A 26,085-nucleotide genomic window follows, 5' to 3' on the forward strand; every position below is an offset into this window, starting at 1 on the left:
GGCTCCCGCACTCAGTTCACTGGATACATTGCAAGACAGTACTGGTGTGGCTGGGACTGATAGTCCACCAAGATTCAGACTTACACGCGCGCGAGCACAGAGGCAGAGTTTAAATAGCTGTTAGAAGGGAGTCGGCTGACCAGCTGGGTCAGCTGACAAATTCCACTGCTCCCATTGGACCAGCAATTAGGGAGGTCCTGGAAAGGTCCTAGAGTATATATACTGCTGGTTGTTCACTTGCTCTTTGTCTGGCGTGCGATCACACACGTGGGAGCACCCAGATCCGTAGTCAGATCCGCAAGTGTGCCGGGACCAGCTGGAGCTGTAATCCTACACTTAGCTAGATTCTGTTGATAGCTAAAGTACTAGTTTGATTGTGATTATCTGTTATGACTTTTGCCTGCCTTGACTACCCTTCTGAACTCTGATCTTGTACCTCGTTATATCTGATACCCCGTTGCCGAACCCTGCCTGTACTTTGACTCTGCCTTTGTCTGCTGATCTTGTACTTTATCTGTCTGTGTGTTTACGACCTGGCTTGTCCGACCTCGAGAACCGACCTTACCGTTAGAGGCGGTTCCTCGCTCTGTTAGCGATCCTTCCTCCTGAGGGTCACTTTCAGATATACCTTCCTACTGTCAGTCTGACTCCTCCCGTCTTGGAGAGCTCAGGTCTGCGGAAGGAATCTGTGCAGTACTCCTTGCTGCATTGAGGCCTTGTCCTCTAAGTGTTACAGTTACACCAAACACTACACTCTACTCAGGTGAACAGAGGTTAGTTTGTATATCGGATTATCGGTGAGACTGCAGATCACTTATAATCTGGTATATATCTGTATTTCCGGTGATACTGCAGATCATCGGTAATCAGATACTCTCTGCGCCCACCGATCGTTACAGCCTCCAATTCTTAAGTCGTAACTCACCAAAATATATTAGAATAAAAGCCTGGTAGACAATTCTGCATATAAATAAAAGACCGGAACACAAAATTGTTGAAATAATTAAATTTATGAATAAACTTAAAAAATTATGAAACTGTACAAAAAAGGCAGGCAGAGAGTAGTCGAAATCCAGGCAGATGTTAGTAACAGTAAGGCAGAAGCACTTAGCTCAGAAGCAGTTGGGAACCAAATGGCTATAATGGTAACATCATGTGCTTTGAAATGAGCGTATCTGCCATCTCTGCCATGACAGTAAGGTGGCACAGGGGAGAGATAAAATTAAACTTGATAGAGACAAATGAGGAGCACTTAGACAGGCAAAACTCTCTCTCTCTCTCTCTCTCTCTCTCTCATACATACATATATACACTACAAGGGCACAGCAGAGATAATCAGCACTATATATATATATATATATATATATATATATATATATATATATATATATATATTTATATATATATATATATATATATATATACACACACACACATACACACACAGACACACACACAGTGTCTCCTCTACACTTTCACCTGTCCCGTCCACTCTTGGTGCTGATTGTCTGTTCTGTGCCCCTGTACTGTATATATATATATATATATATATATATATATATATATATATATATATATATATATATATATATATATATATATATATATATATATATATATATATATATATATATATATACAGTGGGTTGCAAAAGTATTGAAGTTCTCCACATTTTGTCACATTACTGCCACAAACATGCATCAATTTTATTGGAATTCCACGTGAAAGACCAAAACAAAGTGGTGTACATGTGACAAGTGGATCGAAAATCATACATCATTCCAAACATTTTTTACAAATAAATAACTGCAAAGTGGGGTGTGCGTAATTATTCGGCCCCCTGAGTCAATACTTTGTAGAACCACCTTTTGCTGCAATTACAGCTGCCAGTCTTTTAGGGTATGTCTCTACCAGCTTTGCACATCTAGAGACTGAAATCCTTGCCCATTCTTCTTTGCAAAACAGCTCCAGCTCAGTCAGATTAGATGGACAGCGTTTGTGAACAGCAGTTTTCAGATCTTGCCACAGATTCTCAATTGGATTTAGATCTGGACTTTGACTGGGCCATTCTAACACATAGATATGTTTTGCTTTAAACCATTCCATTGTTGCCCTGGCTTTATGTTTAGGGTCATTGTCCTGCTGGAAGGTGAACCTCCGCCCCAGTCTCAAGTCTTTTGCAGTCTCCAAGAGGTTTTCTTCCAAGTTTGCCCTGTATTTGCATATTTGACAGTGGGGATGGTGTGTTCAGAGTGATGTGCAATGTTAGTTTTCTGCCGCACATAGCGCTTTGCATTTTGGCCAAAAAGTTCCATTTTGGTCTCATCTGACCAGAGCACCTTCTTCCACATGGTTGCTGTGTCCCCCAAATGGCTTGGGGAAAACTGCAAACGGGACTTCTTATGCTTTCTGTTAACAATGCCTTTCTTCTTGCCACTCTTCCATAAAGGCCAACATTGTACAGTGCATGTCTAATAGTTGTCCTATGGACAGAGTCTCCCACCTGAGCTGTAGATCTCTGCAGCTCGTCCAGAGTCACCATGGGCCTCTTGACTGCATTTCTGATCAGCGCTTTCCTTGTTCGGCCTGTGAGTTTAGGTGGATGGCCTTGTCTTGGTAGGTGTACAGTTGTGCCATAATCCTTCCATTTCTGAATGATCGCTTGAACAGTGCTCCGTGGGATGTTCAAGGCTTTGGAAATCTTTTTGTAGCCTAAGCCTGCTTTACATTTCTCAATAACTTGATCCCTGACCTGTCTTGTGTGTTCTTTGGACTTCACTGTGTTGTTGCTCCCAATATTCTCTTAGACAACCTCTGAGGCCCTCACAGAGCAGCTGTATTTGTACTGACATTAGAATACACACAGGTGCACTCTATTTAGTCATTAGCACTCATCAGGCAATGTCTATAGGCAACTGACTGCACTCAGATCAAAGGGGGCCGAATAATTATGGACACACCACTTTGCAGTTATTTATTTTTAAAAAATGTTTGGAATCATGTATGATTTTCGTTCCACTTCTCATGTGTACACAACTTTGTGTTGGTCTTTTATGTGGAATTCCAATAAAATTGATTCATGATTGTGGCAGTAATATGAAAAAATGAGGAAAACTTCAAGGGGGCCGAATACTTTTGCAACCCACTGTATATATATATATATATATATATATATATATATATATATATATATATATATATATATATATATATACATACATATATATATATATATATATATATATATATATATATATATATATATATATATATATATGTATGTATATATATATATATACAGTGGTGTGAAAAACTATTTGCCCCCTTCCTGATTTCTTATTCTTTTGTATGTTTGTCACACTTAAATGTTTCTGCTCATCAAAAACCGTTAACCATTAGTCAAAGATAACATAATTGAACACAAAATGCAGTTTTAAATGATGGTTTTTATTATTTAGTGAGAAAAAAAGCTCAAAAACTACATGGCCCTGTGTGAAAAAGAAATTGCCCCCTGAACCTAATAACTGGTTGGACCACCCTTAGCAGCAATAACTGCAATCAAGCGTTTGCGATAACTTGCAACAAGTCTTTTACAGCGCTCTGGAGGAATTTTGGCCCACTCATCTTTGCAGAATTGTTGTAATTCAGCTTTATTTGAGGGTTTTCTAGCATGAACCGCCTTTTAAAGGTCATGCCACAACATCTCAATAGGATTCAGGTCAGGACTTGACTAGGCCACTCCAAAGTCTTCATTTTGTTTTTTTTCAGCCATTCAGAGGTGGATTTGCTGGTGTGTTTTGGGTCATTGTCCTGCTGCAGCACCCAAGATCGCTTCAGCTTGAGTTGACAAACAGATGGCCGGACATTCTCCTTCAGGATTTTTTGGTAGACAGTAGAATTCATGGTTCCATCTATCACAGCAAGCCTTCCAGGTCCTGAAGCAGCAAAACAACCCCAGACCATCACACTACCACCACCATATTTTACTGTTGGTATGATGTTCTTTTGCTGAAATGCTGTGTTACTTCTACGCCAGATGTAACAGGACACGCACCTTCCAAAAAGTTCAACTTTTGTCTCGTCGGTCCACAAGGTATTTTCCCAAAAGTCTTGCCAATCATTGAGATGTTTTTTTAGCAAAATTGAGACGAGCCTTAATGTTCTTTTTGCTTAAAAGTGGTTTGCGCCTTGGATATCTGCCATGCAGACCGTTTTTGCCCAGTCTCTTTCTTATGGTGGAGTCATGAACAATGACCTTAATTGAGGCAAGTGAGGCCTGCAGTTCTTTAGATGTTGTCCTGGGGTCTTTTGTGGCCTCTCGGATGAGTTTTCTCTTGGGGTAATTTTGGTCGGCCAGCCACTCCTGGGAAGGTTCATCAATGACATGGCCTGACATATCATTGCTATGCTGATGACACCCAGCTATATTTGTCATTCAAACCTGATGTCACAGACCCTACTCCACAAATAAACGCATGCTTAGCTGAGCTTCAGGAGTGGATGAATAATAATTGGCTAAAACTTAATGCTGACAAAACTAAGGTTCTTGTTATCGAGGGCCAGGGCTCAACAGCAAAGCAGCTCCAGTCTCAACCAACACCGCTAAGGATAGGGAGCTCAGACCTGAAAAACTCAGACTGTGTGCGCAGCCTGGGAGTACTGATTGATGGGAAATTAAGCTTCAGGAATCAAATCTCAGCTGTTGTGAAACATTCCTTCTTTCACCTAAGGAATATTGCAAGGATTAAACACCTAATTCCTTCAGAGGATCTTCCAACCCTAGTTCATGCCTTCGTCACATCAAGGTTAGACTACTGCAACGTCCTCTACACAGGCCTGCATAAGAAAGACTTACGCCGCCTGCAATTAGTACAGAATGCCGCCGCAAGGCTGTTAACGAGCCAACCCCGCCATTGCCACATAACACCAACCCTGAGCTCACTCCACTGGCTACCGATAAAAATGGAGAATTCTGTTTAAGATTGGCTTACTGACATTCAAATCCTTGCACAATCTGGGCCCTGGATACCTGAAGGACTTGTTGCAACTACATCACACCCCCCACAATCTTAGATCAAAAGGACGTAACACCTTGGTCACCCCCAGAGTCCACCTCAAAACCTTTGGAGACAGAGCCTTTTGTCATGCTGCCCCTACACTTTGGAACTCCCTGCCACACCCAATCAGGACAGCCCCATCCCTGGAAACATTTAAGTCTAAACTGAAAACCTACCTTTTCAGTCTGTAAAACAAAAGAAAAAACAGGGCACCGAGAGCCCAATAGTGCAATATAGTTTTAACAGAGAAAATCTGTCTAGATAGTTCGTGCAGAAATATACTCACAAAAAAGGGTCACCAGCAGGCAACCACTTGAAAGGCAGGTGGGGAGAATTGGTACCCGACCCCACTCGGGTATAAAAGTCGCTCTCTGTAGACAGGAGAAAAAAGGGGGCGTACCCCTCCACCAAGGGTGGATAAGTAATATGTATCAAACGCAGATAGAACAGAGGCGCCAAAAAGAGTAAAAACACTATTATTTAAAAACAGTAAAAAGAGGGAAGGTAAGGTGGACTTACCTCCCTCTAGCAGTGGAAAACAAAACTCTGAGGTAGAGTAGAATGCATTTATTAAACAGTGTAACTCCTAAAGATGCAACGCGTTTCGCGGGCCACAGCACCGCTTCCTCAGGCTATACAGGAGTTCAAAAAAGCTGTATCCAATCCAAGTATTGAATGAGCACCTCTGTGCCTTTTCAGTCTGGCATTCATGAACATCTGACTATCTCCTCTGTAACACAACCCAGCCTGAAACCCTGTATTAATCTGAGACACAGCTATGCGCTTTGAGTCCTATGGGAGAAAAGCGCTTTACAAATGTTATTGTATTGTATTGTATTATTGTACTGTTCCATGTTTTTGCCATCTGTAGATAATGGCTCTCACTGTGGTTCGCTGGAGTCCCAAAGCTTTAGAAATGGCTTTATAACCTTTACCAGACTGATAGATCTCAATTACAGTACTTTGTTCTCATTTGTTCCTGAATTTCTTTGGATCTTGGCATGATGTCTAGCTTTTGAGGTGCTTTTGGTCTACTTCTCTGTGTCAGATAGCTCCTATTTAAGTGATTTCTTGATTGAAACAGGTGTGGCAGTAATCAGGCCTGGGGGTGACTACAGAAATTGAACTCAGGTGTAATAAACCACCTTTAAGTTATTTTTTAACAAGGGGGGGGCAATCACTTTTTCACACAGGGCCATGTAGATTTGGAGTTTTTTTTTCTCACTAAATAATAAAAACCATCATTTAAAACTGCATTTTGTGTTCAATTATGTTATCTTTGACTAATAGTTAACGGTTTTTGATGAGCAGAAACATTTAAGTGTGACAAACATGCAAAAGAATAAGAAATCAGGAAGGGGGCAAATAGTTTTTCACACCACTGTATATATATATATATATATATATATATATATATATATATATATATATATATATATATATATATATATATATATATATATATATATGTGTGTGTTTGTGTGTGTGTGTGTGTGTGTGCGTGTCCAGATAGGGGATCAGACGGCGCAGATCGGGTCACTTTAATTTTTTTCACCTGCCCCACCCCCCGATGACGTCACGCCACCCGACGTCACTCGCACAGCCACACACAGCACCACTTGGCCATCCTGACTAGCCGGGATCCCGGATGACGAATGATGATAAAGGGGATCCCGGCAGCCTGGTGGAGATGCCTGGGTCCCGCTGACAAGCGCCGATCGCGTGGGGGACCCAGGGATATGCAACACGCGATGGTTTGGGCCAACTTGAGCTGAGCTCAGGCTTACCGCTCTAAGCAGGGAAAACTCAGCCCGAGCTCAGCTCGGGATTACCGCCAGTGAGGTTAAATTAAATTTAATATCCATGCCTAAAAAGATCCATCCTCTTCTTTAAAGCTGACTTGACATCTTTATTTTTTAGGCTATAAATCAGAGGATTTAATACAGGGACAGCTGCTGTGTTGAACAGGGAGAGTAGTTTATTGTACGCCATGCTGTCTAATGAGATAGGTCTCAAATATTGGTAGATCAAGGTTGTATAAAGAAGGATGACAACTGTGAGGTGTGAAGAACAAGTGTAGAAGGCTTTCTGTCTTCCAGCAATGGAGCGAATCCTTAGTATAGTGGTGATAATAAAAATGTAGGATAGAACTGTCAGAAGAAAGGGGCCAAAAGCTAGAATTGCAGCCCCTTCAACTATAAAAAGAGTCTGCAGAATGGTGGTGTCACTGCAAGAAAGCTCTATAACAGGGACAAGATCACAGAAGAAGTGGTTGACAATGTTCGACTTGTAACAAGAAAATTCAGTCACCAAAACTGAATAAGGTATTATTTCAATAAAGCCAAGCATCCAACAGATGGAGGCCAGAAGAGCGCAGGCTCTCTGGTTCATAATAGCCTTGTATCTTAAAGGTTTGCAGATAGCCACATATCGGTCATAACTCATAGCAGTAAGAAACAAGAGCTCATCGCTAACAAAACAACCAAAGAAATAAATTTGGGCCATGCAGCTGAGGTAGGAAATTGTGGAGTTTTCAGTCAGACCTATAAGTAGAATTGTATGTAGAGATACTGTTGTAGAACACATATCAATAATACACAGATTTGCCAGGAAGAAGTACATGGGAGTGTGGAGATGGTGATCTACACAGACCAAGCAAATAACGGTTATGTTTCCTCCAAGCGTGAAGAGGTAAATGAGAAGAACCAGAAAGAAGATTGCACTCTGAATTGATGGAACTTCTGAAATTCCTTTGATGATGAAAAATGACACCATGGTTTGATTTTGTCTTTCCATCTCATCTGGGAAAAGGTTGTTTAAAATAAGTCTGATTTTTTTTTTTTTACGTTTGACTAAATTTATTCTACATTTATATAAAAACAATTTAAGATCTTGGGGGTTTCCAGTGGTTTTAATTGCTATATTAAATATCTCTCCTTGGCAAAAACATTAAAGAGAACATGTATCAAAAAATAGTTCCCTGGGGGGTACTCACCTCGGGATGGGGAAGCCTCAGGTTCCCAATGAGGCTTCCCCCTCCCCTGTAGCTGCTGGCAGTCCAGCGCTGGCTCCCCCAAAGTTTCAAGGAATCCTCCCTCGACAAGCCTGACAAGCGCTGATAAGCGCTGATTTATTTACCTTTCCTGGCTCCTGCGGGGGCACTGTTGCGGCTTTCCACATGGAGATAGGTGAATATAGCCGATCTCCGCCGGGTCTGCTCTACTGTGCAGGCGCAGGAGATTTGCGCCTGCGCAGTAGAGCAGCCCGACAGGGATTGGCTATTACCGCCTATCTCCGAGGCGGAGAGCCGATGCTGCGCCTGAGATGGAGCAGGGAAGGTAAATATTTACATCCCCGCTGTTCGGGGGGCTTTATCTCCACTGCCGTGGGGCCGAGGAGGATGTGGGAAGCCTCAATAGGATCCAGAGGCTTCCCACACCCCAGGCGAGTTCCCCCCAGGGGAGGTTTTTCTCAATACATGTTTTATTTAAAATACAAGATTAGCAAATATTAACTTCTGTTACAGCATTGTATTTATTCTGGAAAAGGTCTCTTTAGATGTGCCCAGCAGACACTTACCTATGGAATATTAATGTTCTGAGCTTCTGAAAATGAGCCACAAGTTCAACAATCTGTTTAAACTGATCTGTTCTCTAGGGTCATGGAAAATAAATACCAATGTTGATCAGGATGGAGCAAGTAGTAATATTAATAAAGACAGACTGGCCAATACTCGAGTGGTGTTGCCATAAAACAAAAATTGTCCATCATTGTAACATCAACATCAGTCTTGGACTGTTTACAATTGTGTTCACTGCATCCCATGGGAATTGCTGCGATAAGATAAAAAAAAATATGCCATAGAAAATTATGAAAAGTAATGACATAGTGAATACGCATAGATAAGATGAATATTATCAATACTCTATGTTTATAATGATCTATGAAGTGTGTCCTTGTAGTGGGTCAGTACATATGAATATGCTGTTATATCCTGAAAGAAGTGTTCTTAAGTCTTAAGTCTATATCCGTCCAGATAGACTCTGCTGCTGCAGCGGCGCCATGGGCCCCCGCTGCCTGCCATTAGCCCTGAGATCAATGCATGGGAATATAGTTCCCATTCGTTGATCTCTGTCCACGGCAGAAAAAAACGACGGCTTCTTATCAGAAGCTGTGGTATTTCTGCAGGAAGAAAAAGTTTCCTGTCCTCCTAATGCTTCCTGGAAGCAAGATCGTAATCGTAATCTTCCAGGACTTTTTGACTGTGGCCATCTTGTGGCCAAATAGTAAAACTACACCCACATACATTTTTTATTAAATAAATGCATTAAATTACATTTAAAATTAACTGTTTACCTCCCACACCAAAAATTACCCAAATAAAATTTTTAATTAAAAAAAATAAAAAAATACAATAAAAAAAAACATAAATAGTTACCTAAGGGCCTGAACTTTTTGAATATGCATGTCAAGAAAGTATACTACTATATTTTTTTAAATTATAAGCTTGTAAATAGTGATGGATGCAAATTGAAAAATGCACCTTTATTTCCAAATAAAATATCGGCGCCATAAACTGTGATAGGGACATAATTTAAACGGTGTAATAACCGGGACAAATGAGCAAATAAAATACATGAGTTTTAATTATGGTAGCATGCATTAATTTCTAACTATAATGGCCAAAGAATTAGAAATAATGAATGTTTTCCATTTCTTTCTTAATCTTCCTGTTAAAATGGATTTAGGATAAAATAATTCTTTGCAAAACGTACCACTCAAAGAAAGCCTAAATTTTCACAGCAGGATTCATGTGGCTGGGTAAGACAAATGAAAAGTTTTTTCTGAGAAAGAAAGGATAAAAAAAAAACATACATTGTTTTGCTTTTTCATTGACTTTAATACCACAGAAGATAAAAAAAAATGATACTTATTTAAAGTACTATTGGTTATAAAACTGCTACCGGTAAGTACAATGACAAACTATGACAATGTAAAAAAATGCAGGGATATCACCTAACTGATATAGGTTTGTATAATCAAAGCCAGGGTTTTTCCAGAAGTAGTGTATGGTAATAGCTGTGAAAGTTAAATCATAATTAAGCTAAGCATAGAAGAATATTTTGGTGCTGGAGAAGGACTCAATCAGTCAATCCTTAGAGAAATTAACCATGACTGTTCATTAAAAGGAGAAAAGCTGTAGCTGAAATACTTTAAACACATAATTAGAAGGCAGAATTCATTGGAGATAATTCTGATGCTGGGATAGATTGTGGGCTAGATAGTATCATGGAAGCATCAAACATGAGTTTGGGCAAGCTTCAAGAGGCAATATAGGGCCTTGGTGGGGTAAGGTCTGTAAGGGGCACAAAGAGTCCCAAAATGACTGAATAGCAGCCGCACAACAATGAATAAAGACCACAATGGAAAGCAGGAAGGAATGTAGAATGTATGTCAGATACAAACACACGGACACACGGACACACACACACACACACACACACACACACACACATACATACACACATGAAATTATAGGTAGAAAATGAGCATTATTTCATGTAATTCCTCTCCTGTTGTCACCTCAAGATATCCATTATGTACAAGTGTGCTTTACTTTAGAATCTGCTATTCATATATCTTATATATGCTATTCAAATCTCTTGGGAGCAGCCCTACAGCAATCCAATTAGTTTTAATTAATGACTGTCAACTAGCTACTCATTAGAAACATCAATGTGTACATGCTCAAACTAAAAATTCTATGGCATTTTTTATTTAATACGGGCCTATTTATTAAAGATTGTTAAGGTTTTCATGAGTAAAAATGCTTTTATTTCTTCAAAATAACAGTTGTTTTTAGATTGCTGCCTTTTTAAAAGTAAGCAACAGCTTAATAGAGATGGCCCAAATGGTTCGAACGTGAACTTGTTCATGCGAACAACGCAAGTTTGTGTCAAGACCCGCCCCCTATACTACATCATTGGGCTAAACTTTGACCCTCTACATCACAGTCAGCAGACACATGGCAGCCAATCAGGCTGCACTCCCTCCTGGAGCCCCCACCTCCCTTTATAAAAGGCAACAGCGTTGGCCATTTTCTCACTCTGTGTGCTGCTGATATTAGTGAGAGAGGGGAGAGACATTGGAGAGATAGGGAAAGCGATAGTTAGGAGGTCTGTTAGCTTGCTCCTTGCTTATATTTATTGCTTAAAAGCACCCCAAAACAGCTCTTTTGAGAGCTAATGTTCTTGTCATGTGTTTTTTGTGTGTGTGTGTGTGTGTGGCCCACTGATACTGCATATACAGCCCTGTCTGTCGCAGCTGACCCTTGCTAATTGATATACTGTGCCAGGCCCAGCACATTCAGTGGCTACCTTTTCACTGCACCTGTGTGACTGCTGCACATTGTATTATAATACCGGTCACTGCATACCTTTCACTGCATCTGTGTGACTGCACATTGTTATACCAGCAGTCACTGCATTCCTTTCACTGCACCTGTGTGACTTGACATTGTATTATACCAGCAGTCACTGCATACCTTTCACTGCATCTGTGTGACTGCACATTGTTATACCAGCAGTCACTGCATACCTTTCACTGCAACTGTGTGACTGCACATTGCTATACCAGCAGTCACTGCATACCTTTCACTGAATCTGTGTGACATCACGCTGTTTTATATTCCAGCAGTCAGTGCATACCTTTTCACTGCACCTGTGTGACTGCACATTGCATTGCACATTGCTATACCAGCAGTCACTGCATACCTTTTACTGCATCTGTGTGACATCACGCTGTTTTATATTCCAGCAGTCAGTGCATACCTTTTCACTGCACCTGTGTGACTGCACATTGCATTATACCAGTCAGTGCATACCTTTCACTTGAATGAATGGCAGACTTGCCCTCCATAACAGATTCTTGTTATAGGATTTCAAATGTATTCATGTCATCAATATACAGCGGTCAGTGTATACCTTTCACTGCATCTGTGTGACTGCATATTGTATTATACCAGCAATCAGTGTATACCTTTCACTGCATCTGTGTGACTGCACATTGTATTAGTCAAGCCAGTGCATACCTTTCACTTCACCCCCCCCCCCAATATGGACAAAACAACAGGCAGAGGCAGAGCCAAAGGCAGGCCACCCGGCAGGTCTGTTCGAGGTCATACTGATGTGATTTCATGTGGCCCGCAACCAAAGTTCAGTGTTCAGAAGGCACATGCCATCAACTACCAAGATTGTCAGGACGTAGTTGACTATTTAACACAGAACACCTCATCTTTCTCAGCTTCCGCACGGAAGCGTGACATATCTTTCTCCTCCTGCTCTGATTCTGACATTTAACATTCAGTCAGCAGCCATCATCAAAGTGCCATCATCCCAGGGCTCTGCAGTGTGGAAATTTTTTTTGTGTCTGCCTCAGATCAGAACGCGATGCCATCTGTACTCTCTGCCACCAAAAATTGGAAAGACCCACGTAGGGACAACTGCCTTACGAAGGCACATGATGAAAAAGCACAAACTGCAATGGGATGACTACCTGAGGAAAAGCAGCACACAAAAGCAAAGCCACACACCGCAGTGGAAGATACCATCACACAATTATTTCTCAAAAAAGTCGATACCCAAACTGTACCGTGATGTTGAAAGGCAAGTGGTGTCATCTCTGGCTCACAGCGTTGGGTCAAGGGTCCATCTGACCACGGATGCCTGATCTGCAAAGCATGGTCAGGTCTGCCCGAAGACTAAGTCAGTCCCCACACACAGCATCTCTGCTTGCACACCGTGTGACTGCCTGCCCCAAGACTAAGTCGGTCCCCACACAGCATCTCTGCCTGCAGGCTGCTTGACTGCCTTCTCCGCCACCACCAACAGGGTCCAGGACTCCAGGTGGCTTCCTGAATTTTTAAGGCCGCTGCTAGCAGCGGCCGCTAACGAGAACAATAATATTTTTTTCTGGTGCGTGTACATGCCTGCCTAATTTTTCTGTTTGCACTGCGGCTGCAACAACAAAACAAAAGGCACGTACATGTGTCAATTCCTCTTCGTGATCGTTACCTTGCCACGGTGAAGGGGCTTGCGTATCACAATGAAGCAATTACCTATATGAGTGTGTTGGGGGGCACACCCAAGAAAATACGGTTGTTCCTTAATTGTTGTCAGACCAAATTCCATCAGTGGGAGAGTCACTGTTGTTCTGTCATTGAGCTACCTCAGCCCGGCGACCATATGGGCTTGAAAACTGCCATGGCCTGCACTCTCGCCATGGTGCCCAGTGCCCACCAGTGCAGCACGGCCATCACTACATAAACTGCGTTACACAGTGAGTTTGGTCTGTCAGTGTGAAGCAGTACACTAAGTATACCTCAAAGATAAGGGCAGCACCAGTACAAGAGATAGGTCACAGAAGCTCATTAAATCCCACACAGAAATGTAGTGTGTGCAGAAGAGGATCATAAACCACTAAACATAATCCCAAATAAAGCAAAAATCCTCATAAGAACCGCACCACACGTAAATAAATCTATAATAGACAATGAACTTTATTAAAGTTTGTAGTTACACAAGACTGGGTTAAAAACAATTAAAATCAAGAAGTCCAGGTATCACACATTAATAAATAATTCATATTGTACCAATTCATAAATGAGCGCAACCCCTTCCTCTGCTCAAGAGTATATTGCATCAGTATGGCATGGGGTGGGTAAAGTGACAAGAGCTTATGGAGAATCCATAAATATCATAAACATATGTGCAAAATAATGAATAAAGTGCATAGGGTGAAAAAGAGGTAGACTGCAATAAGTTCAGCAAAAAGTGCACAAAGGGAAGAAGAACTCCAAAAGGAGGGAGTGAATGAAGCAATGAAGTGACCGTGATCCAGCCGGAATGAGGGAAAGACCACCACAGCGTGAAAAAAAAAGAGGACTCACCACAGCGCAATGCAAGAGGAGGAAGGACAGTGTGACCTGGACCTGCCTTTGCCATTCGCTGCTCACGGCGGTTTCTACCGGGCATACTGAACGCCAGCGCATCCCTGTCTTTAATAGCAAGTACGTAACAGGAAGGGATGTACCATCAGAGTTCGTCAATGTACGTGGCCACACGTACATAGAGATGGAAGCCGTAATCACTTGGAGCGCAGCGTTCAGTTCCCTAGAAACGTACAGTCACATGGGGATGCATCGTCATGGTAGCAATAAACTAACGCATAAAGCGCAATGCGCTAAGTTAACATGCATGAAAGAAAGGGAGAGGGGGACCAGAGAGAAAGTAGGAAGCTGTGAGAGGAAGCGATCAAGATCAACTTGCAAGCAATAGACAATATACATATATTTATACTCAAATTTATATATCTATATATTCAACCAGGAAACGATCAAACAGTACTGATATGCCTGGATATCAACTGTACAACAAGCAAATGAATACAGGCAAACAGAGCCATCTAGTGGTCAAAGACCAAATTTATACATATGTAAAAAAAAAAATAACAACAAAAAAACGGTTTTCCATTGTATTCATCTGGATCTGGAATTAAATCCAAAGGTGTTCCATTGGGGCCAGTCATCAACATGCAAGAGGAGGCAAATGTACTATGAAAAATCAAGAAACAAAACAGTATAAATAAACAAATAAATACATAAATATTCAACTCCACAGTCTATCCCCAGAGCTGAAGACACCGTAGCCTATGCAGTATTTCTAAGGACTATCTAACTGGATCCTAATTATATACAAAAGACAGGAAGATCTCCCTGGAGGATAAAACCCTGAAAAAGGGGAGGGGTCAAATCCATAATTTTCCCTGGGACTTTTGGCGTGTATCCCACTCCGCCATGCCCCCTCCAGGTGTTAGACCCCTTGAAACATATTTTCCATCACTTTTGTGGCCAGAAACAGTGTTTGTATTTTTCAGAGTTCGCCTGCCCATTGAAGTCTATTGCGGTTCGCATGGTTCGAGGTTCGCGAACCTAAAATCGGACCTACAGCTATAGATATTGTAATTTTTTTTTTTTGCATGATCGCCACCTTTACAATTACTCTTATTTAACAACTTATATCAACTAGAGGTTGTTTACACCATATGGACCAGAGCAGCTCTAACATTTTAGCATTGTCCTTATTTAATCAGGCTTTTTTTTTTTTTATTAAAAGAGGTTTTGTTGTAGCATGAAAAATTGAACAGTGTACATAAACAGGTTATGACAAATAGTACAAAAATGTAAACAAAGAAAAAGCAGGGGGAGCATAAATAGACACATGCAAAGTGTAGAGCTGATTCTCCTGGAAAATGGGGGACTGAAACCACCCTACTGAGATTCCAGGGATTACCTCAGAAATTAAATCTTGTAAGTTGTAAAGCTCCCCAGCCCTGCACCAAATCAAAAGAAAAACAAAAAGAAAACCAAACAGAATGAAACATACCATAATATATCATATAACCAACTATATATATATATATATATATATATATATATATATATATATATATATATATATATATATATATATATATATAGGACCTGACATCAAGCAAGGGACTAGGGTCATATACAAAGGGGAAGTCCTGACAAAAGGTGGATCATGTGGGTATATCAAGCTGTCTATAGAGTCTCCAATTGTCCCAGATAAGGTCAAACTTGGTAAGATTCTCAATGCTGTAGTAGTATATCCTATCCAAGAGTTAATCAGCCTTTTGTGGGACAAACTAGACCTTCTTTCAGTGCAGTTTTTTTTTTTCCAAGAATCATTTTATTTTTCATGCATGCTGTAGGGTAAAAAAATGAAAAATACACTATATAGTCTATTTTTTCAGTTATACCCAATATAGTTTTAAAACAAAAAGTGCTAATCTTGTTTTTTTTTTTAAATCTCATACAACCGAATTATGCAAACTTGTCAACAATAAACAACCAGTTAAAAACTGAGATCAGTACAGTAACACTTCATGAAATTCTATGCACAAAATTCATGGTACTGACCCTAATATGAATCGACATTATGTAATTGTAACCATATAAGAAATGTTGACTATCATCCAACACATACAATCACATAATTTCTCCTTAACATAGACTGTACCAGTATTACAATATTTTAATATTAAAAATCAGCGCTGCTTGCAAATTTTCACCAAAGTAATTTTTGCATCGAAAAGTTATTTTTGACTTTGAGAAAATACATAGTCCCATATGCAATTATTTTTTTTTCTCCTAGGTGATTTTTTTCCCACCTTGCCATAATATGCCCTTTAAATCACCAGCCAAGCAAGAAAAGACTCAAACTATATTTGATAGTACTTTTATTTACCAACCTTTGGGTACTTTTTTCATTGAAAAGTTATTTTTTAACCACTTCACCACTGAGGGGTTTTACCCCCTGAGCACCAGAGCAATTTTCACCTTTCAGCGCTCCTTCCATTCATTCGTCTATAACTTTATCATTACTTATCGCAATGAAATGAACTATATCTTGTTTTTTCCGCCACCAATTAGGCTTTCTTTAGGTGGGACATTATGCCAAGAATTATTTTTTTCTAAATGTGTTTTAATGGGAAAATAGGAAAAATGTGGGGAAAAAAATAATTATTTTTCAGTTTTCGGCCATTATAGTTTTTAAATAATGCATGCTACTGTAATTAAAACCCATGAAATTTATTTGCCCTTTTGTCCCGGTTATAAAACCATTTAAATTATGTCCCTATCACAATGTTTGGCGCCAATATTTTATTTGGAAATAAAGGTGCAGTTTTGCGTCCATCCCTAATTACAAGCCCATAGTTTATAAAGTAACAGTGTTATACCCTCTTGACATAAATATTTAAAAAGTTCAGTCCCTAAGGTAACTATTTATGTATTTTTTTTAATTGTAAATTTTTGAAATTTTTTTTAATTACAAAAAAAAAATGGGGAGTGTGGGAGGTAATGAGTTAATTTTTTGTGTAAAAATCATTTATTTGTATGTGAAAAATGTGTAGGGTGTAGTTTACTATTTGGCCACAAGATGTCCACAGTAACTTTTTGTTTTAATGCGACCTCCAAGCTTCCTTCCGGAAGCTTGGAGGAAGTATAAGGAGGCTGGACACGTGAGTTTTTTCTCACAATGATCGCGCTGCCCATAGGAGAGCAGCGGATCATTGTGGGGCTTAGATCAACGAACGGGAATGGATTTTCCCGTTCATTGATCTCCGGGCGAGCGGGCGGCGGTGTGTTTACTAGCGGCGGGCGGCGTGTTTATGAGCGGGAGCGCGGACAGCGTCGGGAACGCGGAAAGTACGGATTTCTCGTACGGGCGGGGGTAAAGTGGTTAAAGAACTTTCCAGGAGATAACTCAGGTAAAAAAGGCATATGGGCTAATATTTTTTGCAATATGGTCAAAGAAAATATTTTTTCTTTTTTTCTTTTTTTTTGTGAAAAGTCATGAACAGCGCAAATTTTTTTTTTATTTTTAGCACAAAAAAAAAACATGCAAAAATTTACAAACTTATTGCAAAATGATTTTTTGTGGCATTTTTGCTTGAAAGTCAATTTTTATATCATTTTTGCGAAAATCAATGCAAAAAGAATATCAGCATTTTTGCTCATCACTGGTAAAAATGGGTAGGAAGTGATTAGTAGGTAGGGTAATTGATTATTCTCTTAGGTAGAATAGGGATGAGGGATGCACAATTTATAAGCTCAATCTAGCAGCAAATTGGCCCCAATCTTACTTAGTACATTTTTTGCAAAATCAGCAGCACCATGTTACGTTCAACAACAACAAAAAAATATTTACTAAGGCCTACTAAGTGGCCTTATTTTTTCCCTAGTGGTGCCTCTTTCTTTCTAGTTTTTTCTGGTGGTCTAGCAGTCCTCATAGTTTTCCCTGGGGGATCAATCCCCCCACCCCCAACGCATTGCAGTCATAAGCATGCTGAGTAAGTTTTAGCTACTGGAACTAGGTAGAGGTAAGATGCACTACTTAAATCATACATTAACTATTTTCAGACCATGCCACACTGGCCCCTACAAAAAGACCAGAACCCTTTTTTAATGCGGTCATTCAGTAATCACTGTGATTGGCTCACAGATAATCACCCCCATACCATGAAACCATAGATAAAACCCACACATTTAATTCCCCCATTTGTCCTGGTTATTCCATCATGTAAATTATGTCACTAGTGCAATGCATGGGGATAATATATTATTTGGAAATAAATAATTTTGCAAAAACAACAGTAATATACCTTTAGAAAACACAAAAGGATTCAGCCCAGAAAACTAGTACTACACCATTTTTTTATGCAATATAGAGAAATATTATTCAATATAAACCACTACAACATTGTTAAAAACAATTAAAAAGAGTAGCCCTAAACTCATGAACACCCAATCCATAATATGCATATCTATATATATAATAGAGTAAGTGCCTCAACCTTCAAACAAGAAGAAGAAGTAGCGCCCTGCCCCCAGGGCCGGTCCAAGCAAGAAGAAGGGGCTGGTCCAAGCAAGAAGAAGAAGTAGTGTCATATCAAACCAAGGGCAAAAAGGGAAAATTTGCATATTCAGTAGCAGTACATTGTGGGTAACCACAAATGTTAACTTATAGCGGAATTATTGCAGATTTGCTTCTGTTTTAAGAAGGAAAATTACACCAAGATTTGCTTTTTTTAGTAGGAGGGATTTTTGGTCTATTTTATCCCCCTATACATTCTTAGTAGTTTGGGTCACCCTGAGCTGCTTGGTTACTCTGTTGTACTGGTCCAAGCCCAATCTCATACAGCCATATCAGTCCCTGCTATGTACTGATGAGAACCAAAGGTCTGAAATAGGTTGTCACATGTGGGTTTGATATGACTGTGTAAAACTTAAAGCTATAAGCTTGCTTGGCTTACTAAGGGTGAAAAGGAATAATTTGCATGTTTAGTAGCGGTGCATTGTGGGTAATCACAAATATTCACTTATAGCTGAATTATTGCAGATTTTGTTCTGTTTTAAAGGACTTCCGAGGCCAAAATCTGCCCCCAAAAACGTAAAAAAAGTTAACTACCTGCATGACTTTGTAAGGCACGGAGGACGCCGTCCGCGCCCTCCGTGCCGTTCTGCCTGGTCCCCTCTGCTCAATAGCCCCCCGAAAGACTGCGATGCCACGGTCCGGGTTGGTATCTGCAGCCTGCATAATGATGGCCGCCGGAGCTGGCCAAAGCTGCGCAGTCCGCATAGCCGCTACTGCGGCTGCGCAGCTCTGGGGCCGACCCTCCGATCCACGCTGCCTGTTACGTGGATCGGGGGTTGACCCCCGATCCACGTAACAGGCAGTGTGGATCGGAGGGTTGGCCCTAGAGCTGCGCAGCCGCAGTAGCGGCTATGCGGACTGCGCAGCCGTGACCAGCTCCGGCGGCCATCTTTATGCAGGCTGCAGATACTGACCCGGACCGTGGGGTCACAGCCTTTCGGGGGGCTATTGAGCAGAGGGGACCAGGCGGAACGGCATGGAGGGCGCGGCCGGCGTCCTCCTTGCCTTACAAAGTCATGCAGGTAGTTAACTTTTTTTACGTTTTGGGGGCAGATTTTGGCCTCGGAAGTCCTTTAAGAAGGCAAATTACACCAAGCTTTGATTTTTTTAGTAGGATGTCTTTTTGGTCCCTTTTTTCCTCTTATACATTACAAGTGGTTTTGGTCACCCTGAGCTGCTTGGTTACTTTGTTGTACTGGTCCAAGCCCTATCTCATACAGCCATATCAATCCCTGCCATGTACTGATGGGGACCAAAAGTCTGAAACAGGCTGTCTACATGTGGGTTTGATATGACTGTGTAAAATTTAAAGCTATATGCTTGCTATACACCAGCGGCTCTGGATGCTTACTTGGCTTACCAAGGGGGAAAAGGGGTAATTTTCATATTTAGTAGCAGTGCATTGTGGGTAACCACAAATGTTCACTTATAGCTGCATTATTGCAGATTTCCTTCTGTTTTAAAAAGGCAAATTACACCAATACAGTGTGCGGCATTGCAGGAAGTGACGACAGTGGAACGCACGATGGAGTACAGTAGAGGTGAGTCATCCCCGCCCGCTGCCTCTTACTAATAGTGGCGGCTTCTACTGTGCTTAAGCAGGAGGGGGAGTGCACATGGGGGACCCAGGTGAGGGGGGGGAGGGTTCCTGCTGAGCTGGAGTGGGAGTGCACATGGGGGACCCAGGTGAGGGGGGTTTCCTGCCGAGCTTAAGCTGGAGGTAGAGCACACATGGGGGACCCAGTTGATTGGGGGTCCAACCCCCCTCCCCACCGCTGTGCCCAATACCCCCTTCCTGCCCTCTACCCTCTTATGTGGCGTATGCTACGCCGCGGGTCGGCTAGTACTGTATATAGCAATAGAAGCAAATGAAGAATCATATGATATTAATGCTAGCACTCAGGATGCTTTTATGCAGAGCTCTCCTGGGCTAATAACCCAGGTTCATAATCTCAGCTAATAAAGTGCAATAGTGTAAACAAAAAAAAATTACATAAAAAAACAAAGCAGATATATATAAAGTGCCAATAAGTATTACCAATAAACCTGGCATCTAAAGAGTGAGATCAAACGTGAGCATGTGTGGACAACACAGAGGTAAAATAGCCGAGAATCTTAGCCGAGCAAACAGGGTATAAAGTGGCAGAGGTATGCCTGGGTGGAAACTCCCTGGGGACTGCTCCATCTGTATCGTGGCCATCATTCCGCTTTTTCACAGAGCGGGGGAATCCGTGAAGTTCCTGTCGTACTAGTGCCAGATTAAGTAGTGGAGGCCGGGGGTGTCGTCAGCAGACCAGACGTGACGTCACAGCACTCCCCGACTGAGGGCCCGTGTAAAAGCACACCAATCAGCCTCGTTGGAATACGGAACCACGCTGGAATGCAAATAAGGAGGTACGTATACGGACAAGCAGCGCTTAAGGGAAATAGTTGCGTACATGGGCATTTGAGCTCACTCATGAAATCTATTCTACTTAGATCATCAAAACCTGGTGAAGCACAACAGTAATATATTAATCATATCCATATCGCAATAATATACATACAAACAAAAAAATTATATACTCTCACCTAAAGGATTATTAGCAGTGTTGCTCGAATGTACCCAAATTCAATTTGAGTACATTCGAATGCGGGTCCGGGTCAAATCCGTATTCGGCTGTGATCACGACCATAGAATTCAATTCGAATTCGAGTGATGATCACTAATTGAATTCAGATAACGAGTCGTGATTAGTGTTGATCGAACAGTGCTCGGCACTGTTCGTTATTCCCTGAACATTGGGGTGTTTGGGTTCGGTTCAAGCACTGCCGAGCACCGCATGCTCGGTCTCCTCCCCTCACTTATTGGTGCCTTTGCAGGCAGCCAATAAGCGGCAACAATGCTTTTTCCACAGCTATGGTCACACAGCCTAGCTGGCTGTGACCATAGCTGTGATTGGCCGAGTGGGTCACGTGGCTCGGGTATATAAATACCCAAATGCGCGGTCGCTCCGCCATTCACATGGGAATTTAGCTTGGGGTAGGTAGGAGACAGAGCTAGCGGTTAGGTGCCAGCACTAGCTTGGGGTAGGTAGGAGACAGAGCTAGCGGTTAGGTGCCAGCACTGCCAGCCAGGCCAGCCACAGTGCCCCAGCCTCACTCACTGCCAGCAGCAGCCACAGAGCCCCTGCCTCACCATTGCCAGGCATTGGCAGCCAGCAGCCACAGTGCCCCAGCCTCACCACTGGCAGCAGCCACAGTGCCCCTGCCTCACCACTGCCAGCAGGCACTGCCAGCAGCCACTGTGCCCATTTTTTTTGCCAGGCCAGCCACAGTGCACCTGCCTCACTCACTGCCAGCAGCAGCCACAGAGCCCCTGCCTCACCACTGCCAGGCATTGGCAGCCAGCAGCCACAGTGCCCTAGCCTCACCACTGGCAGCAGCCATAGTGCCCCTGCCTCACCACTGCCAGCAGACACTGTCAGCAGCCACTGTGCCCTTTTTTTTTGGTTGCCAGGCCAGCCACAGTGCACCTGCCTCACCACTGCCAGGCATTGGCAGCCAGCAGCCACAGTGCCCCAGCCTCACCACTGGCAGAATCCACAGTGCCCCTGCCTCACCACTGCCAGCCCACTGCCAGCAGGCACTGCCGCAGCCACTGTGCCCATTTTTTTGTTGCCAGGCCAGCCACAGTGCACCTGCCTCACCACTGCCAGCCCACTGTCAGCAGCAACTGTGCCCATTTTCCAGCTGGGAAAAGTTGTGCCCATAAAAACACAGTTTATTGAATTTTACTGTTGCTTAGTGTTTTAAAAAAAACCTGTACTTTCAGTGCAAGCTGGGAACAGTTGTGCCCATAAAAAACACAGTCTATTGAATTTTACTGTTGCTTATTGTTGAGAAAAAGAACACTACTTTCAATGCCAGCTGGGAACAGTTGTGCCCCTAAAAATACATTGTTTATTTAATTTACTGTTGCTTATTATTGTAAAAAAAGTACTTTCAGTGCCAGCTGGGAACAGCTGTGCCCATAAAAAAACATAGTTTATTGAATTTTACTGGTGCTTATTGTTGAGGGAAAAAAATATTCTCAGTGCCAGCTCGGAACAATTGTGCCCATAAAAAACACAATTTATTTAATTGTACTGTTGCCTAGTGTTTAAAAAAAACACTACTTTCAGTGCCAGCTGGGAACAGTTGTGCCCCTAAAAAAACACAGTTTATTGAATGTTACTGTTGCTTATTGTTGAGAAAAAAAAGTACTTTCAGTGCCAGCTGGGAACAGTTGTCCCCATAAAAAAACACAGTTTATTGAATTTTACTGTTGCTTAGGGCACGCAAACGATATTGGTTTCACGCAAAAATTCGCATTTGCATGCGAAAAAGTTAGTGTTTCAGATGAAAATTTGCAATTGTGTGAAACGCGAAAATTCACGTGAAAACACTCATGCTATCAGTTAGCACTCTTTTATGAATCAAGCCCTAAGTGTTTAAAAAAACACTACTTTCAGTGCCAGCTGGGAACAATTGTGCCCATAAAAAACACAATTTATTTAATTTTACTGTTGCCTAGTGTGCAAAAAAACACTACTTTCAGTGCCAGCTGGGAACAGTTGTGTCCATAAAAAACACAATTTATTTAATGTTACTGTTGCTTATTGTTGAGAAAAAAAAGTACTTTCAGTACCAGCTGGGAACAGTTGTCCCCATAAAAAAACACAGTTTATTGAATTTTACTGTTGCTTAGGGCACGCAAACGATATTGGTTTCACGCAAAAATTCGCATTTGCATGCGAAAAAGTTAGTGTTTCAGATGAAAATTTGCAATCGTGTGAAACGCGAAAATTCACGTGAAAACACCCATGCTATCAGTTAGCACTCTTTTATGAATCAAGCCCTAAGTGTTTAAAAAAACACTACTTTCAGTGCCAGCTGGGAACAATTGTGCCCATAAAAAAACACAATTTATTTAATTTTACTGTTGCCTAGTGTTTAAAAACAACAACACTACTTTCAGTGCCAGCTGGGAACAGTTGTGCCCATAAAAAACACAATTTATTTAATTTTACTGTTGCTTAGTGTTTAAAAAACCCACTACTTTCAGTGCCAGCTGGGAACAGTTGTGCCCCTAAAAAAACACAATTTATTGAATTTTACTGTTGCTGATTATTGTTAAAAAAAGTACTTTCATTGCCAGCTGGGAACAGTTGTGCCCATAAAAAAACACAGTTTATTGAATTTTACTGTTGCTTATTATGGTTAAAAAAAACACTACTTTCAGGGCCAACTGGGAACAGTTGTGCCCATAAAAAACACAATTTATTTAATTTTACTGTTGCTTAGTGTTTAAAAAACCCACTACTTTCAGTGCCAGCTGGGAACAGTTGTGCCCCTAAAAAAACACAATTTATTGAATTTTACTGTTGCTGATTATTGTTAAAAAAAGTACTTTCATTGCCAGCTGGGAACAGTTGTGCCCATAAAAAAACACAGTTTATTGAATTTTACTGTTGCTTAGTGTTTAAAAAAACACTACTTTCAGTGCCAGCTGGGAACAATTGTGCCCATAAAAACACAATTTATTTAATTTTACTGTTGCCTAGTGTTAAAAAAAAACACTACTTTCAGTGCCAGCTGGTAACAATTGTGCCCATAAAAAACACAATGTAATTAATTTTACTGTTGCTTAGTGATAAAAAAAACACCACTTTCAGTGCCAGGTGGGAACAGTTGTGCCCCTAAAAAAACACAGTTTATTGAATTTTACTGTTGCTTAGTATTGTTAAAAAAAGTACTTTTAGTGCCAGCTGGGAACAATTGTGCCCATAAAAAAAAAATTATTTAATTTTACTGTTTCTTATTATTTTTTAAAAAAAAGTACTTTCAGTGCCAGCTGGGAACAGTTGTGCCCATAAAAAAACAAAAAGTTTATTTCATTTTTCTTTGCAACAAGTAACGACTACTATGAAGAAATCCAGTGAAAGAGGGAGGGGCAGGGGAAGTGGTGTTTCCGCTGACTATTCACGAAGAGGCCAAGTTTGCGCACCAAAGAAAACCCACTCAATACCGCCTATCTTGTACAGGCAAAAAAACAACCCTCAATAACCCACAAGAACGGGACCAGGTAGTTGATTGGTTGACCTCTCAAGCGTCCAGCAGCGGGTTAAGCACCAGCCCATCCTTGTCAGGAACGAGGTCCTCTGCCAGTTACAAGGAGCCAGGGGGCACAAAGATGACACAACTGGCAGCTACACCATGAACACAATGGCCACATACCGAGTCCGACCAATTGTTCCACGACACAATGGGATATTCGCAGGAGCTATCCCCCCCCCCCCCCCCCGATGTATAACCTTGTATCTGTGAAAGGTCAATGGAACAGCCTCAAATGTTGTGCCTGGATTCACAAGAAGTGGATGCTAAAAATGCACCAATTACTGAAAGGCAAAGCGAGGACGAAGACAACCAAATCTCGCAATGTGCACAGGAATTTGAATCACAGGAGGTCTGCCAAGATGAGGAAGAGATGGGATTGAGGTGCACAGAGGTTGTTCTGAGGAGTCTAGTCCAGCAAACGACCCCCGGGCCATGGCACTAACAGCCAGCATTGCCAAATTCCTGGCCTGCGAAATGCTACCATATAGAGTGGTGGAGACAGAGAGCTTCAAATCCATGATGTTGATGGCCATACCACGTTACGTGGTTCCCAGCCGCCACTACTTTGCGCGCTGTGCCGTGCCAGCATTACAGGAGCACGTGGTTGCAAACATCACCCGAAGCCTGAAAAATGCAGTTGCCTGCAAGGTTCACCTCACCATTGACACGTGGACGAGTGCGTTTGGCCAGGGTTGCTACATCTTCCTTATGGCGCACTTGGTGAACCTTGTGGACACCTCACCCGCTATGGCACAGGTTTTGCCAACACCTCAAATAGCCGGACCTGCGTCCCTATGAGTTGATGACAGCACCTACCTCTCTGGCTCCTTCTCCTTCACCGCCTCTCCAAACTCTACCTCATCCGGCAGCGCTAACTCAGCAATAGGTGCGTGGAAGCGGTGCAGCACAGCTGTTGCATCAGCAGGCCTTATTAAAGCTGATCTGCCTTGGAGATAAGCAGCACAAAGATGCTAAAATTTGGAAGGGAATACAGGAACAGATCCAGTTGTGGCTGGCACCGCTGGACCTGGAACCAGGCCTGGTTGTGTGTGATAATGGGAGCAATCTCATTAGCACGTTACAGTTGCCAAAGCTGAGACACATCCCTTGCCTGGCCCATGTTCTGAACCTAGTGGTTCAGCGGTTCCTGAGGACATACCCAGATGTGGCGGATCTTCTGCAGAAGGTGCGACTAGTGGCAAAGCATTTTCGCAAATACAGTACTGCTTCGGCCGCACTGACCAAGTTGCAGCAGCGATTCAGTCTACCCAACCATCGCTTGGTGTGTGATGTGCCCATGCGCTGGAATACAACGCTGCACATGTTAGCACGCCTTTGCGAGCAGAAGAGTGCAGTAGTCCAGTACCTGATG

General features: G+C 41.8%; 1 protein-coding gene across 1 annotated transcript; it reads right to left on the bottom strand.

Moving 5' to 3' along the window:
• Positions 1-6,912: 6,912 nt before the first annotated feature.
• LOC137527328 (olfactory receptor 5V1-like) lies at positions 6,913-7,854 on the bottom strand. The gene has a single exon (XM_068247837.1). The coding sequence runs from the start codon at positions 7,852-7,854 to the stop codon at positions 6,913-6,915; it is 942 nt and encodes a 313-aa protein (XP_068103938.1).
• Between the last annotated feature and the right edge of the window lie 18,231 nt (positions 7,855-26,085).

The sequence above is a fragment of the Hyperolius riggenbachi genome, chromosome 8 (genome assembly GCF_040937935.1).
Source record: "Hyperolius riggenbachi isolate aHypRig1 chromosome 8, aHypRig1.pri, whole genome shotgun sequence".
Classification (NCBI taxonomy): Eukaryota; Metazoa; Chordata; class Amphibia; order Anura; family Hyperoliidae; genus Hyperolius; species Hyperolius riggenbachi.